This window comes from Suncus etruscus, chromosome 4 (genome assembly GCF_024139225.1).
Source record: "Suncus etruscus isolate mSunEtr1 chromosome 4, mSunEtr1.pri.cur, whole genome shotgun sequence".
NCBI lineage: Eukaryota > Metazoa > Chordata > Mammalia > Eulipotyphla > Soricidae > Suncus > Suncus etruscus.
The window spans coordinates 114,742,757-114,758,283 of NC_064851.1; the positions used below are offsets into that span (position 1 = coordinate 114,742,757).

The 15,527-nt window shown below is 42.4% G+C and overlaps 2 protein-coding genes across 2 annotated transcripts in view; one reads left to right on the forward strand and one right to left on the reverse strand.

The window, feature by feature from the left end:
- The first annotated feature begins 1,370 nt into the window (after window positions 1-1,370).
- On the forward strand, window positions 1,371-3,249 carry HMGB2 (high mobility group box 2). Its single transcript, XM_049771319.1, has 4 exons — window positions 1,371-1,532; window positions 1,870-2,021; window positions 2,134-2,308; window positions 3,018-3,249. Exons 1-4 carry the CDS (start codon window positions 1,383-1,385, stop codon window positions 3,177-3,179), a joined length of 639 nt encoding a protein of 212 aa, XP_049627276.1. The 5' UTR covers window positions 1,371-1,382; the 3' UTR covers window positions 3,180-3,249.
- Window positions 3,250-10,207: 6,958 nt separating this feature from the next.
- GALNT7 (polypeptide N-acetylgalactosaminyltransferase 7) overlaps window positions 10,208-15,527 on the reverse strand; it is a 153,708-nt gene continuing 148,388 nt past the window's right edge. The window contains exon 12 of the mRNA XM_049772672.1: window positions 10,208-12,882. Coding sequence (XP_049628629.1) covers window positions 12,745-12,882 — 138 coding nt within the window. The 3' untranslated portion in view covers window positions 10,208-12,744. The remainder of the gene's footprint in view (window positions 12,883-15,527) is intronic.

The window sequence follows — 15,527 nt, forward strand, 5'->3', positions numbered from 1 at the left end:
TGAGCACCCCACAAGGAGCGACGATCCGACGGCGCCCAGAAGTCGGGGTAACCCAGGGCGGCTTGCAAGCCAAACAAACCCCAGCCTGGTCCCGCCCCACGCTTTCCGAGGGTTGCCCCCCTGAACCCCACTTTTTCAGCCCGGCCTGGGCGGTGGGGGGGGGCTTGAGTGAGTTTAGGGGGAACGGGGGTCCCTGCAAAGGCCCTTCGAAGATCATGTCCGGACGAGGCGCTCGGGGAAAGGCAAAAGGGGGTGCAGATCGGGCAGGTTTCCGCCCCCCAAGTTCCCCGTCATTTCGGGGAGACAAAGCGCCCGGAGAGGAAGGAGGAGAGTGTGGCGCGGGATCCCCTCAGCTCCCGGGGCCGCGACTCCGCGAGCGAGACGCAAGTGGAGCCTCCGGGCCGCGCGGGCTGCTCCTGTTATTACCTCAGGAGCAGCTCGCGGAAGCGCCGGAAGCGCCGCCGCGGTCGCGGTCGTCATACCCGGATGGAAGCTCCCCGAGTCCCTGAGGCGGGCGGCCGGCTCCGGCTTTCTCCAGGTGGCGGGTTTTTGTTGTTTTTTTTTTCTTTCCCCTCTTTCAAGACGGCCACGCCCCCATCGGCCGCTCCAGCCACTCAGCGTCGGGCCCGCCATTTTTCAAACCTTTTTTTTTCCCGCCGCCAATCAGGATCGAGCCGGACATTCCTCTCCCGACCGGTTCTAACGGGTCTGGGAGTTAACGACTTGGGCGACCCACCGAACCTGCTAGGCTGAAGGGGGTAGGCGGGACCGGAGGATCTTCGGACCTATAGGAAGGCGGCGTGCCGAGGAGGGGCGGGAGCTAGAGAGATTTGAATAACCCTCCGCACCAATCAGAGAGGAGGGGGCGTGGCTCGGGGAAGCCGGGCTTGTCAAGTTGCCGTGGCGCGTACAAGAGTGCAAAACAAGAGGCTGCGGCTCGCGTTAGCGACCGACCAGTTCTCCCCGGAACGAGCCTCGGCGGGTCGCGGCGACTGAGGCGCCAGCGAAGCCAACTCGGCGGACTCTGAGGTAAAAAGCGCGCAGGGAAGGCGGGGAGTCGTCTCGCTCGGCTTCTCCCTGCTTTGTAAGCCTGACTGGGCGGCGGCGGGTGGCTCACGGGGCGAGGAGCCGGAGAGCTGAGCGGGGCCGGACGACGACGCGGCGGCCTGTGCTTGGCGTCCGTCTCCCTGGGGTCGGGAGGCGACGGGCCTGACGGGGAGCGAGCGCCCGGGGCGGGCGGGCGGCGCGCGCGGCTCTTTGGGCGGGAAGCCCGACCCCGCCCGGGCCCGCGCTCGCGCTCACGCCCCCGCCCGCCCGCCCGCCGCCTCCCTTCCTTTCCCTTCTCTTCTTCCCTCCTCAGCACACGCGGCCTCGCCGTCGCCATGGGCAAAGGAGACCCCAACAAGCCGCGGGGCAAGATGTCCTCGTACGCCTTCTTCGTGCAGACTTGCCGCGAGGAGCACAAGAAGAAGCACCCGGACTCCGCCGTCAACTTCGCCGAGTTCTCCAAGAAGTGCTCCGAGAGGTGGAAGGTGAGAGCCGAGGGGGGGCGCTCCCGTCACGCCGCACCACACCGCAGCGCCCCTAAATATTTAGGTTTTAAACACGTACTTCCTGTGGGGACAAAGGGGTTTCTCTCACCCCACCCCACCCCTAAATATTTGTCTCTATATATATTTTAAATATTTCCTGTGGGGGAAAAGCTTTGGCGGGGCAAGATCCACACACATACACACCCCCACCCTTTCCTCACAGCCACAAATTAAATTTGCCAGTTTTTCTTCCCACCCCGAGGGTGTCGCCTCCTCGATTTCGGGCGGGTCGAGTCATCGCCTCCCTCCCTCCCCCCCCACTCGTTTGCACCCCCAGACCATGTCTGCCAAGGAGAAGTCCAAGTTCGAGGACATGGCCAAGAGCGACAAGGCCCGCTACGACCGCGAGATGAAGAACTACGTGCCCAGCAAGGTGGATGCTAAGGCGAAGGGCAAGAAGAAAGACCCCAATGCGCCCAAGAGGCCCCCGTAAGTGAGCCCCAGGCGCCCCTTTCTCGCCACACCCCCCCCCCCAACAGCCCCCCGTCTTGTTGGCAAGCCCTGCGACCGACCACTCACTCGGCCTGTTGCTTCCTCTCAGGTCGGCCTTCTTCCTGTTTTGCTCGGAATATCGCCCCAAGATCAAGAGCGAGCACCCCGGGCTGTCCATTGGGGATACGGCCAAAAAGCTGGGGGAGATGTGGTCTGAGCAGTCCGCCAAGGATAAGCAGCCCTACGAGCAGAAAGCGGCGAAGCTGAAGGAGAAATACGAAAAGGTGCCTGCCTGGTCTCAAGTCCAAGTTGGGCTTTGCGGAATGAATGGACTTGATGTATTGATGGTTTTAGGCGGCTGGCTCTTTTTTTAAGGGTGGTGTTTACATGGGCAACAGACTAATTGAAAATTTTGGCTTTAGAAGTATTTGTAGGGCAGATAGATTCTTGTGTATAGATTAATTATTCAGTTATGTCGGTCTTTTAATTAACAAGAGACAATAAATTATTTTTCACGTTTATTTTTTTTTTCTTTTTTGGCCACACACAGCGATGCTTGGGTTACTCCTGGTTTTACACCAGTCCTGGCAGTGTTTAGGGTGCATCGAATGGGACCCCAGTAATGGAACTGGGGCTCATCTCTTTCAAGGTGTAGTAGTACCTTTACCTGCTGTAGTATCTCTCTGGCCTAAGGGGCTTTTATCTTTAGCAGTACTTTGACATAGAAATGTCAGATTTCTGTAGATAAACTGAAGGACCAATGTGAAGTAAATTGATATTGGTGGTAAAGTACTGATTTTTTTTTTCTGATTTTGTTTTAACCTTAGTTTTATTACTAAATAAATATACTTAAAATTTCGTTAGATTGAATACATTTTTAGACAGTCATCAGTGTTATTGGCCAATAATCTCAAGTTGTTTACAGTTTAGTGGTTTTCACAGTTATGACACCGGAAGCTGATTGTCTTTTTTTTTTCCCTCCAAATATTTCAGGATATTGCTGCATACCGTGCCAAGGGCAAAAGTGAAGTAGGAAAGAAGGGTCCTGGCAGGCCTACAGGTTCAAAGAAGAAGAATGAACCAGAAGATGATGAAGAGGATGAGGAGGAGGAGGAAGAGGAAGACGAGGAGGAGGAGGAAGACGACGAAGAATAAATGGCTATTCTGTAATGATAATGGATGGGGTTTGTGTGCGCTCAGGCAATTATTTTGCTAAGAATGTGAATTCAAGTGCAGCTCAATATTAGCTTCAGTATAAAAACTGTACAGATTTTTGTATAGCTGATAAAATTCTTTGTAGAGAAAATACTTTTTTTTAAAATAAAATGCAGGCTGTAGCTTTTTGAGGAGCTACTCCACAGTTAGATTTAAAAGCTTCTGATGTTGAATGTTTCTAAATATTTAATGGTTTCTTTAATTTCTTGTGTATGGTAAGACAAAAAATTGGTAGCAATAGTAAGGTAGGAAATTTTGGGATTTTTTAGAATGTTGCATTTTGTTTTTTAAGAAAATTTTGTAATAAAATTATGTATATTCTATTGTGTTTGTCTTAAATTCTAAATTAGCTTTCATTAAAAAATATGAGAGACACCTGTGGAACAATACTGACTTAAAATTCTGGTTTAATAGTTTTAAGGTTTAAGAAAAGAGGATTAAAGGGAACTGTATTTGTCCTAATTATTGGTGCTACTAAGTGCTTTTTAAAAATTATCAGAATTTAATGAACTTTAAAAAGTTCAGTTTTAGCAAAACAAGTTTGTCTCTGGTTTCTGGTATAAACTGAGGGAGTTAAGTGAATCCATACCTAATACTTTTTAGAAATATTAATATGGATGGGAGCAGTTTTAGGTTTCTTCTGACTGGGAAGTTTCTTTTTCTTCTATTTTCCAATAAACCTTTTTATTGGATAAAGATTTTTTTGTTGACAATGGAAGTCCAAGGTAGAGTGGGTTTTCAGTTTTAACATTGAAAAAGCTCTGCTGGGCATAGAAGCTGGGGTTGATCAGATGTAAGGGAAGCACCTTATATAGCATCCCTGGGCTATTTTTGGCCCACTTGTTTGGTTAAAAAGTGCTTTAGAAGAGTAAGTTCAGGACTTGAGAAAGAATGATTTTATTTAAGATGTTTTAGAATAAGCTCAGGATTTGAGGCATGTGCTTCCATTGGAAGAGTGGGTCAAAAATCTTGAGACTTTTCACTTTAAGGAATGGTTGTGTTGGAAAAGACTGAAAATAGAGTTTTTATCCCAGGCTATCCAGTACTAGGCTGTGGGGTGGGAGGCACAGGGGTCACACCCAGCAGTTTTCAGGGATTATTCCTGGCTCTGCTTAGGAATTACTCATTGCAATGTTTGGGGACCTAATAGGATGTGGGGATCAAGCCTGGGTAGGCAGCATTCAAAGCAAACGCCCTTCTCACTTAACTATTGCTCCAGGCCCCCCCACGACTTTATTTTGAAATTTATTTTTACTTTTTGGTTTTTGGGTCACACCTGGTAGCGCTTGGGTTACTCCTGGCTCTGCTCAGAAATCTCCCCTGGCAGGCTCAGGGAACCATATGGGATACTGGGATTCAAACCACTGTGCTGTCTTTCTGGCCCCTTGATTTTAAATTTTAAATCTGTCCTAGGAGATGGCTTAAAGGACTTCAGTGCATACTTTGCATTGGGATCCAATGATCCTTGGTGTCAGGTATGCCTGAGGTATATCCTTGTGCAATACTTAATATAACCCCAATCTCTAAGAAAAATTGTTCAGACCTTAATATTGTTCGAATGTGAAAAGGTTAGCTAGTGGAGTTTATCTTTCCTTGAGTCGTGTCTATCTGGTTTTCTCTACAGATAATATCCTTCAAAGGAAACTCACATTCTTGATAAATTTTATACAAGTCGAAAGAATTCTACTTTTTTTTTTTTTTTTTTAATTTTGGTTTTTGGGCCACACCCAGCGGTGCTCAGGGGTTACTCCTGGCTGTCTGCTCAGAAATAGCTCCTGGCAGGCACAGGGGACCATATGGGACACTGGGATTCAAACCAACCACCTTTGGTCCTGGATCAGCTGCTTGCAAGGCAAACGCTGCTTTGCTATCTCTCCGGGCCCCTACTTTTTTTTTGGAGGGTTTTTTTGGCCCACACCTGTTTGATGCTCAGGGGTTACTCCTGGCTATGAGCTCAGAAATTGCCCCTGGCTTGGGGAGACCATATGGGACACTGGGGAGTACAGCCGAGGTCTGTCCTAGGGCCACATCTCTGGCCCCATACTTAATTTTTTTAAGGCCTTTAGTACAATTGGAAGCTGTCACATTTTGTGCCATTTATCAATAGTGATCAGTATAGTATCCCACTATGGGTTAGTTATATACTTTAAAAATAACAGTTTTGAATATTTTTGTGTGATTTCAAAAAGTTTAACTCCCACCCCCCCCAAGTTTGTAACTTAAAATAATCTAATAGGGCCAGACATATAACACAGCAGTAGGGTGTTTGCCTTGCACTTAACCGATTCAGAATGGACAGTGGTTCAAATCCTGGCATCCCATCTGGTCCCCCGTGCCGGCCAGGGGGGATTTCTGAGCGCAGAGCCAGGAGTAACCCCTGAGTGCTGCTGGGTGTGACCCAAAAACCCAAAAAATATATAGCTAAAATTTGTAGTTTGTATATGCTAGAAACTACCTTGTTGAAGGTTGCTAAAATTCAGTTTTAATTTAGTCTGCTATCTGACACATTACGTGGAAATTTCTAGTAATTACTTTGGTTTATCTAATTATTTGTTTCCCTTCCAGTCTTCAGTCTTTTTGGTCTTAAATTTTTTCATAGGTACCACCATTCCCAGTGATGCTGGGTTGGTAGCATGCTATGTCAGCCCAACAGGGCTTTCTAACAGGATATGTTTATTTTTTATTTTTCTTCGTGGTTCTTTTTTTTTTTTTTTTTTTTTTTTGCCACACTGGGTGAAGCTCAGGGGTTACATCTGGGTCTGAACTCAGAATTACTACTAGCAGTGGTTGAGGGACCCATATGGAATGTCAGGGTTTGAACCCAGGTTGATCACGTGCAAAGCAGGCACATTACTCACTAATATGGTTCCAGCTCCAGGTATAAGCATTTCTCTACCTTATTGGGAATTGGGACTGGGCAGGGAGGAGACACATGTCCTAGGGAATGAACTTCAAAGCCCTTTACATGCTTAATGTGTATGTGTGTGGTTTTGGGTTTTCAGAATTTTAGTCACTAATTTTTACAGAAAGTGCTTGCCTACGGGGGCCGGGCGGTGGCGCTAAAGGTAAGGTGCCTGCCTTGCCTGCGCTAGCATTGGACGGACCGCGGTTCGATCCCCCGGTGTCCCATATGGTCCCCCAAGCCAGGAGCAACTTCTGAGCACATAGCCAGGAGTAACCCCTGAGCGTTACCGGGTGTGGCCCAAAAACCAAAAAAAAAAAAAAAAAAAAAAGTGCTTGCCTACGTATTTTTTGGGGAAATGCCTTGTTCACTCTGCTATACTATGGACTCATGTTCATGGCCGTGTAACATTTCAGGGTGTATTCATGCTCACAAAAGTCATTCTCCTGTCCATGTGCATTTAGGTTGTTTCTGGGAATGTTGCTATGTAACTGGTAGTGCTAGAAAAATTGTGCACATTTCATTCAAACTCACTCCCCCTCCAGGGACCTGTCCTGTACATTCCAGTTGTCTGAGCAGCCACCAACTCTGCACTACAGTTGCCGCATATATTTTATCCTGAGTGGTCATCCACTGATCCCTGTTTTCTACTCTTTAAGTTTGGGTATTCAATCATTGTCAGCTGGAGATTTGCTTATTACAAAAGTCCAAGAGAAATTTTAGATACTTTTAGGTAATAGAGAAAGATAATTCAAAGAAGTTACGTTACATATTCTTTATGATGTGTTAGTTTATTCCAGGTGTTAAATTAGACTAAAAATAATACTCAATATGCTATGTGAATGGTGTGAGAGAAGCATTTTTTTCCTTATGGGTAAGTTTCTCACCTTGGACCCATATTTAAGACTTATCTTTTTGTATGTTTTTGGACCATACTCAGTAGTGCTCAGGGGTTACTCCTGAGTCTATATTCAAGAATAACTTCTGGGATGCTGGGGATCGAACATAAGTCAGACCTAGCAAGGCCTACCTGCTATATACATCTGGCCTTAAGAGACTTAACTTCTGAGTTTAATTTTTCTTTTTTTTTTTGGTTTTTGGGGATATACCCGGCAGTGCTCAGGGGTTACTCCTGGCTCTATGCTCAGAAATTGCTCCTGGCAAACTCAGGGGACCATTTGGGATGCTGGGATTCGAACCACATCCTTCTGCATCTAAGGCAAATGCCCTACAGCCGTGCTATTTCTCTGGCCCCCTGAATTTAATTTTTTTTTTTTTTTTGGTTTTTGGGCCACACCCTGTGACGCTCAGGGGTTACTCCTGGCTATGCGCTCAGAAGTTGCTCCTGGCTTCTTGGGGGACCATATGGGACGCCGGGGGATCGAACCGCGGTCCGTCCTAGGCTAGCGCAGGCAAGGCAGGCACCTTACCTCCAGCGCCACCGCCCGGCCCCAAATTTTTTTTTTTGTTTTGTTTTTGTTTTTGAGTCACACCTGGCAATGCTTAGGGGTTACTCCTGGCTCTACACTCAGAAATTGCTCCTGGCAGGCTCGGGATGCCGGGGATTCGAACCACCGTCCTTCTGCATGTAAGGCAAAAGCCTTACCTTCATGCTATCTCTCCGGCCCCAAGACAGGTTTTAAATTTTTTTTTTCCCCTTTGGTGTTTGGGTCACACAGGCAGTGCTCAGGGGTTACTCTTGGGTCCACGCTCAGAAATTGCTCCTGGCAGGCATGGGAGACCTTATGGGATGCTGGGATTTGAACCAGTGACTTTCTGCATGAAAGGCAAATGCCTTACCTCCATGCTATCTCTCCAGCCCCCCTCCCCCGAGCTTAATTTCTTTACATGGAAGATAAGGCAAATAATTTCTTATATATGAAACACCTGTTATGCACATAGCCTTTCTAGAGGGGATAGACTTTTCAGTATAGTTATAGTAGTTCTTTTTTAAAGACATATTTTCAAGCCAGATAATACCAAGCATTTATATGTCCATATCTACCATAAACTGGCATTTTATGTATGATCACTATTCAATACTAGTAATGCTTCTATGTAATAGATACTATTATTTAACTATCAATGAGAAATGAAAGCATACGGTTTAAATAATTTATTCAAGACACAAAGGTAAATTATAGAGGAACAGACTCCAAACACAAAGTTTACCATATTCTATTGCTACTCAATTATAACCTAATCTATTATGAAAATATAAGGATCTCCATCCTCTGTTTAATGTAGGCCCAGGCCTGACTCAGAAAACTGAAATCCATCACCCTCATTCATGGGCATTTCAAATATTTTACAAATAAATTTTGCATAGTAATTAGAAATGGTCTCAATTCTTTAGTCTCTAATTTAGTAATAAAGAATGCTATCTAGAATAATTTGTTTTTGTTTTTATTTTTGTGCAACTCCTGGCTCTATGCTCAGGGATCACTCCTGGGAAAGCTCACTCAATCATATGGGATGCTGGGGATCAATCCAGGTTGACTTTAGCTGCTGCACTCTCTTGGGACTCCTTAGAATTATTCTTAAATTTTATCTGTATTTTGGATAGCATTGTTCTAATATATCATCAATTTTCTTTTGCTTGCTTGTTTTGTTTTGTGGCTACACATAGCAGACCTCAGTGACCTGTGGCACGTATCTATGGCGAGTTGCTCAGGAATTCCTACTGGTACTGCTCAAAGAATTGAACTAAAAAAAATGAACTAAGTACCTAGTGGTACTAGGGGTTTAACAAAGAACTATGTGCATACAAAACTTGTGCTCCAAACCATTGAGTTTTCTTTTTTATATAAGTATTTATAATTTTATAAGTATTTTTTATACTACTCAATATTTTAAAATAATGCTTTCAATTAACTCAAACTGCTGGCTTACTATACAATCTGGTGGGAAGCTGTTATATTTTTCCTTGAATTATAAGTGGAGATATTTTTCAAGAGTGTTTTACCCAAAAATGAAGTAGTTTCATGAAGTCTCATAAAAACTTGTATTTCAAGAATGTAAAGCCCATTGACTCCCGTTTGGTGTGATATCACTTTATCAAATTCTTGGGTACAACAGCTGAGTGTTAAAACATATGATAGTAGCCAAGTCAGTTGAAAGAAAGGTCCATTTACTGAAATATAGCCATATTTTCTCTTGATATGTGTGTTGTACCAGAAGGGCCTATAACCTATCTTTGGTTTCCCTTCCCTTCTCAATACTCAGTTGATCTTTTTTTTTTTCCGGCCACACCCATTGATGCTCAGGGGTTACTCCTGGCTAACCGCTCAGAAATTGCCCCTGGCTTGGGGGACCATATGGGACGCCGGGGGATCGCCGGGGGATCGAACCGCAGTCCTTCCTTGGCTAGCGCTTGCAAGGCAGACACCTTACCTCTAGCGCCACCTCACGGGCGCCTACACTCAGTTGATCTAAAGACAAAATATATTTGCCAAAGTTGGTTTTTTTTTTATATAATTGAAGAGATATTATATAAATATATCACATATTTATATTTAAAATATTTAAAACAAATAATGTATATTTGTATATATTTAAAAAACTTAAAATTTTACTATCAATAGATGACCAGAGTTAAGAATAAGTCTTTGATTTTTGGTCATATCTGATGGTGTTCAGGTAGTACTGTTAGCTCAGTGATCCTTGGGGGACAAAGTATTTTTGTTTCTGTTTTTGTTTTAACCATATTTCTTGGCAATACTCAGGAGTTATTCCTGGCCCAGTGCTCCAGGGACCATGAAGTGCCAGGTCTCCTGCATGGAAAACATATGTTCTGGCTCTCTGAACAATATTCTAGGACCACTCCTTATAAAAACCTTTACGTTTTCTTCCTACAAACAAGTAAAGTTGAAACAGTCTACATAAACACATTAAGCAAAATTCTAACCAGCTCAAGTATCTATTAAACATATAAGGATGGTTTATGGTAATTTAGTTCTTATGTCAGTGCACCTTGCAAATAATAAAATCAATTACTTCAAACATGCAGCATAAAGCAGGAGATTTAGAAATGATTACAAATAGTAAAAAAAAAAAAAGTCATGGATTAAAATACAGTATTTTATTTTTTTCACCTAAAAAACAAGCAACCCAGAATTAAGATATACATAAACTTCTCAAGTTTATCCCCAATAAAATTTTGAATATTTATACAATTTCTACAGAAACATACAGTGTATCAAAAATCTGCATAAATCAAATTTATAAAATGTGTAGAAATGCATAGTGATAATATCAATTTACAAAGCAAGAATATGTGAATTCTTTCCAAAGCAGCCTACAGTAGAAAATAGTGATTATGGCAGCAGCTTCTGATGTTTCTTGTGTTTGGTAAGGTTGCTAATTTCAATATAGAGAATCATTGTCATAGATTATATTGATGAATTGCACAAAATACCCATTTAAATTTTACATGCACAGTTTGGTGCCACCTTTCTTAAGACTATGCATAGTTAACAAGGTTATGATCTATATTCAACAAAGAAATGGAGCCTATTTGCAAAAAACAAAGTAATTATAAATTATAGTACCAGTATTTCGTTTCTTTTTCAGCTGATTCATTTTGCAATTATAAAAGCATAGAAATGCACTCCTTTCTAAATATTTCTGAAGATGAATGAAAGTTAAACCAGTTGACCAGAGATCAACAGCAAAATACAAACCAACAAATCAGAATTATCAAGAAAACTTTATTTAGGATGTGGTCTTTGACTCCATATTAGGGAGCTGAGCTTAGAGAGACAAATTTGTAAGCTTTCCTTTTATAGTAATGTAGGTCATATTGTTTTAAAGCTTTTATTTAAATATTTCCCTCTGGTGAATGAGTCTGTGAACTCCTTTCATTATTATATCATGATTCAATATAAAAATGCTTAATTTACTTATTAGTGACCATCTTATCGCTTTTTATTTTTACACTTAATGTAGCATTTAAGTACTTGAGGGAAATAAAATACTATCTGTTTAGAAATTAAGACTTCTCTGACCCCTTGTAATATTCAGTTTGTGTATAAAAGATACTGTCTTAATAAATGTTTAAATACAGACAAGTTACCTTTTCAATGAAAAAAACAAAACAAACCACTAACAGAAATATGGTTCATCCCCTTCCCTCCCGCCACCCACATCAAAAACAATAACAACAACAACAAAATAATTGAAGAAACACTAGGGAAATAATATATTCTCTGAACAGAAAACAATTCTGATTTGTTGATCAACAATTTTTAAATAATCCTCTAAAAATGATTCCAATGTGCAGGGGATTTCATCTGTGTGAGGACAGAAATGAAACATCCATTCAGTCTTGGCTTCAGAGTCTTGGCTTCAATCTTGCACAGTTTAGATTATAATGCAGTTTTGTAAGGCTTAGACTAATGAGGGTTGGACATTCTGACATCAGTCAGAAGTTTTTTTTTCCCCTTCATTTTTTTGGGCCACACTTGGCAGTGTTCAGGGCTTACTCCTACCTCTGCATTCAGGGCTCACTCCTGGAGGGCTTGGGGGAACCATATGGGGTGATAAAACACGGGATGGTCATATCCAAGGCAAGCAAGCCCCCTACACAAATGTACTATTGCTCCAGCCCGCAGAGTTATCTTTGATGTGGTTTACAGTGGTGTTTTATTGTTTCTGTTAACCAGTATTTGAAGGCTTCAAAGCTGAGAATTATTTGTTTCCTAGAGTGACAAGAAAGAATTAAGAAATAACAGATCCAAATTGAGTGGACATTTTTTTTTCTCTAGTTGATGAGTCACTTTGCTATCTTAGGAACTGGTATCAACAAAGGATTTTAGAAATTAAGGATACATTATCTTCAACCCCTCTGGAATAAGCCTTTGGATGGTCCCCATTGTCATTTCTTTGACAACTGAAACAACATTCAATGTCAAAACACATGGTAGCATATAAATTCATGTCAAGGAAGGAAAAGTAGTCAGACAGGTGACGACTCCATTAAAACCATCCTAGAAATTGCATCAAAAGCTCTTGAAATATAGACTGAGAAATGAAAGAGGCACTAAATGTGTTGAAATTCACCTTTCAAAAAAGCAGCATGACTGTGAAGGAAGGCCACCATGGCTAGAACCTGTGGCAGTGCTTCAAACTGATGTCAAATTAAATAAGAGACACGACAGGTTGACAATCACCAAGTTATAAATGACATCTGGTTACTCCAACCTTATTTTTTCAAGTGTGTATTTAAGAGAGAGGAAAAAAATCAAACTGCCTTTCAGACCCCTGAGTGTAATCCCGAAAAGACAACGAAGCCTTTAACCCTGTTCCTAGCAAAACAGAGCCAAAGGCACAAATTACCAACATCATCTTAAATCAAAACAAAACGAAAAGGGATGTAAACATCTACAAAGTTTAAGGTAAAAAGCAGTTTTGTAAACAGTAACTGCAGATGATAATGTTATTATTGTAACATCACAGTTTATCAATGTCCTTCAAAACCGATTGATCTGGAGGTGATGGGTTGGGAGCTGTACAGAGTGTGTGAGTTGCAGCAGGTTTCAGGCTGGGTTCAGTCCAGGTTTAGAAGCGGGTGCCAGTGGGTACACACTGGCTCCTTCATTCTTTCTAGATGCCGTGAATGTTATTCATTTCCCACTTTTGACTTGTCTTGCTGTCATCGCAGCTAGAGATGAACACCTGATGGAGGACGTCGGAGCGGTCCAGGCACCTGCCTGTAGGAATGTGAGTGAATCTGTACAGGTTCTGGAACACAGAGGAGAGACATTAGGAATCTGTTGGCATCATGGAATGCTAGTAGACATTACTAGGCTTTCAGAAGGGGAGAGAACTTTTTAAAAAAATTCTTGTAGGGCATTTGCCTTGCATGCAGCTGTCCCAGGATAAACCTGGGTTCAATCCCTGGCATCCCATATGGTTCCCCAAACCAGGAGCCATTGGACACTCTTATTTATTTTTAAAATAAAGTAAATTCTTTAATTGAATCAACATGAAGTACAATTACAAAGTTGTTCATGATTAAGTTTCACCCTTCATCAGTACACATTTCCTGCCACCAATCTCTCTCTCTCTCTCTCTCTCTCTCTCTCTCTCTCTCTCTCTCTCTCTCTCTCTCACACACACACACACACACACACACACACACACACTTGATCCCACCATACTGAAGACTGTGGGTTTCTCTCAATTGTCCATTATTTTCAAACCTTTTATTGTTCAGTAACATGTACTATTTGGTATCTCAATTTCAGTGTATACAAAAATAAATCGCTCTGTTCACACGATTTCATGTTTGAGTACGTACAACCTTCCTCAGATTAAATTTCTAATTGAGGAAATTAGTGTCAGGTATAACTCGCATGTCAAGTTCTGTCCTGAGGAATCACAATGTTTTAGTTTGTATGTTTCCCATTGCTGGTGCTTCTTGTGGTCTAAGATGGAAACTGTGCACCCACATGCAGAGCATACTCCTCTGGTCCTTGGCACTAGAGCATTAATAGCTCTAGCTCTAAGACAGTGAATTTTAAGAGTAGAAAGGAAATCCAGAGACAGGAAAGTTTGAGAGCTTCATGTTGAACTGATCTCTGCTTTATCAGCTTGTAGATGACATGTTCAGAATTACTTCCCTAAAAGTAGTGGGGATTCCCATCACTCAGCGAATACCCATTATTCTCCAAAAATTTCAAAGTGTAATTTAACATTCATTCCTAGAAGGTTCAGTCACTTTAGTGATACCCAACCGCATTTTGTTTTTTTATACTTTCATATCATGTCTTGGCTAACTCTTTTCTTATTTATCCTTTTTTAAAAAATATATCTTGAGATCTAATACAATGATACTTCTCAGCAATTCATCAGCCAATATTTCTCCTATTAATCTCTCTTTCTTGGCTGTTGAGCATTTTGCTTATTTATTTCTTTATTTCTCTACCCCGTGGCCTCTCCACTATTTTGTTTAATTAATTAATTAATTAATTAATTAATTTTTTTGGTTTTTGGGCCACACCCGTTTGACGCTCAGGGGTTACTCCTGGCTATGTGCTCAGAAATCACTCCTGGCTTGGGGGGACCATATGGGATGCTGGGGAATCAAACTGCAGTCCGTCCTACGGTACTTTTCTGTTTTTATAGTGTAGTGGGCTTTAGTTGGTATTTTTGTTTGTTTATTTGTTTTTAAATCCACTACATCCCCAGGAGCCAGAAGATATTTAGCAATATTTGGTGTTGTGTCCTTTAAAATATCAAAAATATGTACATTTCTTTTATTTATTTTGTGTTTGTTTTAGGGCCATACCTGAACCATATATGCTATGGGGCTCAAACCAGAGTTGGCTGTATGCAAGGCCTTAACAACATCCTATCTCCCTGCATATTCCATTTTTAATCAAGCTTTTTTCCAATTCATTGTTGGATTCATTTAGTTTTGTTGCTGCTGTTGTTGTTAGTTTGGTGGGGGCACACCTACTAATACTCAGAGATCTATGTTCAGGGATCACTCTATGCTCAGGATCATGCAGTGCCAGGGATCAATCTTAGGTCAGCCACACACAAGACAAGTGCTTTAACCTCTCTGGCTCGATATTTTCTTCTTTCTTTTAATTGCTAGCTATATGGGATACATCTGGCAGAGACTGTGGGTCACCAACTTTACAAATGGCAGGACTTGGGGTGTGGGGGGAGGACTATGAGTTCTCTGGGATCAAACCCAAGTCCTCAGCCATGCAAGACATATGTTCTACTATGAGTCACAAACCTTAATTCATTACACCTTTTTGTTTGTCTTTTTTGTTTGTCTCTGTGCCACACTTGTCAGAGTTTAGGAGTCCTCCTGGTTTAGAGGTTGCTTAAAGGTTGCTCCTGGATGTGCTGAAGGTCCTGTAGGAGCTTCTTTTATGCAAAACCTGTGCTCGATCTACTGAGCCATCTCTTGGGTTCTCATTACTTCCTGATAGCATGTTTTAGATAGAACCTTCTCTTCCTATTTAACTAGCATTACTTTCACTGACGCTATCATTTATTGCTATGAGTCATTTTTATTTATGGGAATAAATTCTGTTTTTCAGGTTTATGTGAATCTTCCTAAACGATTGCAAGAAAAGAAGCTAGGCCCCAGAGATAGCTTAATGCACTGCAATGTCTGTTTGCGACGCAGGGGCTCTGGGCATGATTCCTGACACTGCATGGTCCCCTGTGCAACACAGAAGCTGTGAGCAATGAGCACTGAATTGGGAGTAACACCTAATTCAGCACTGCTGGGTGTGCGCCGAAATCCTGCTGCCCACCCAACCTACTCCTCTCCCCCCAAAACTCAAAGAAGTGGCAAATCCTGGGCTGGAGAGGTGGCGCTAGAGATAAGGTGTCTGCCTTGCAAGTGCTAGCCAAGGAAGGAC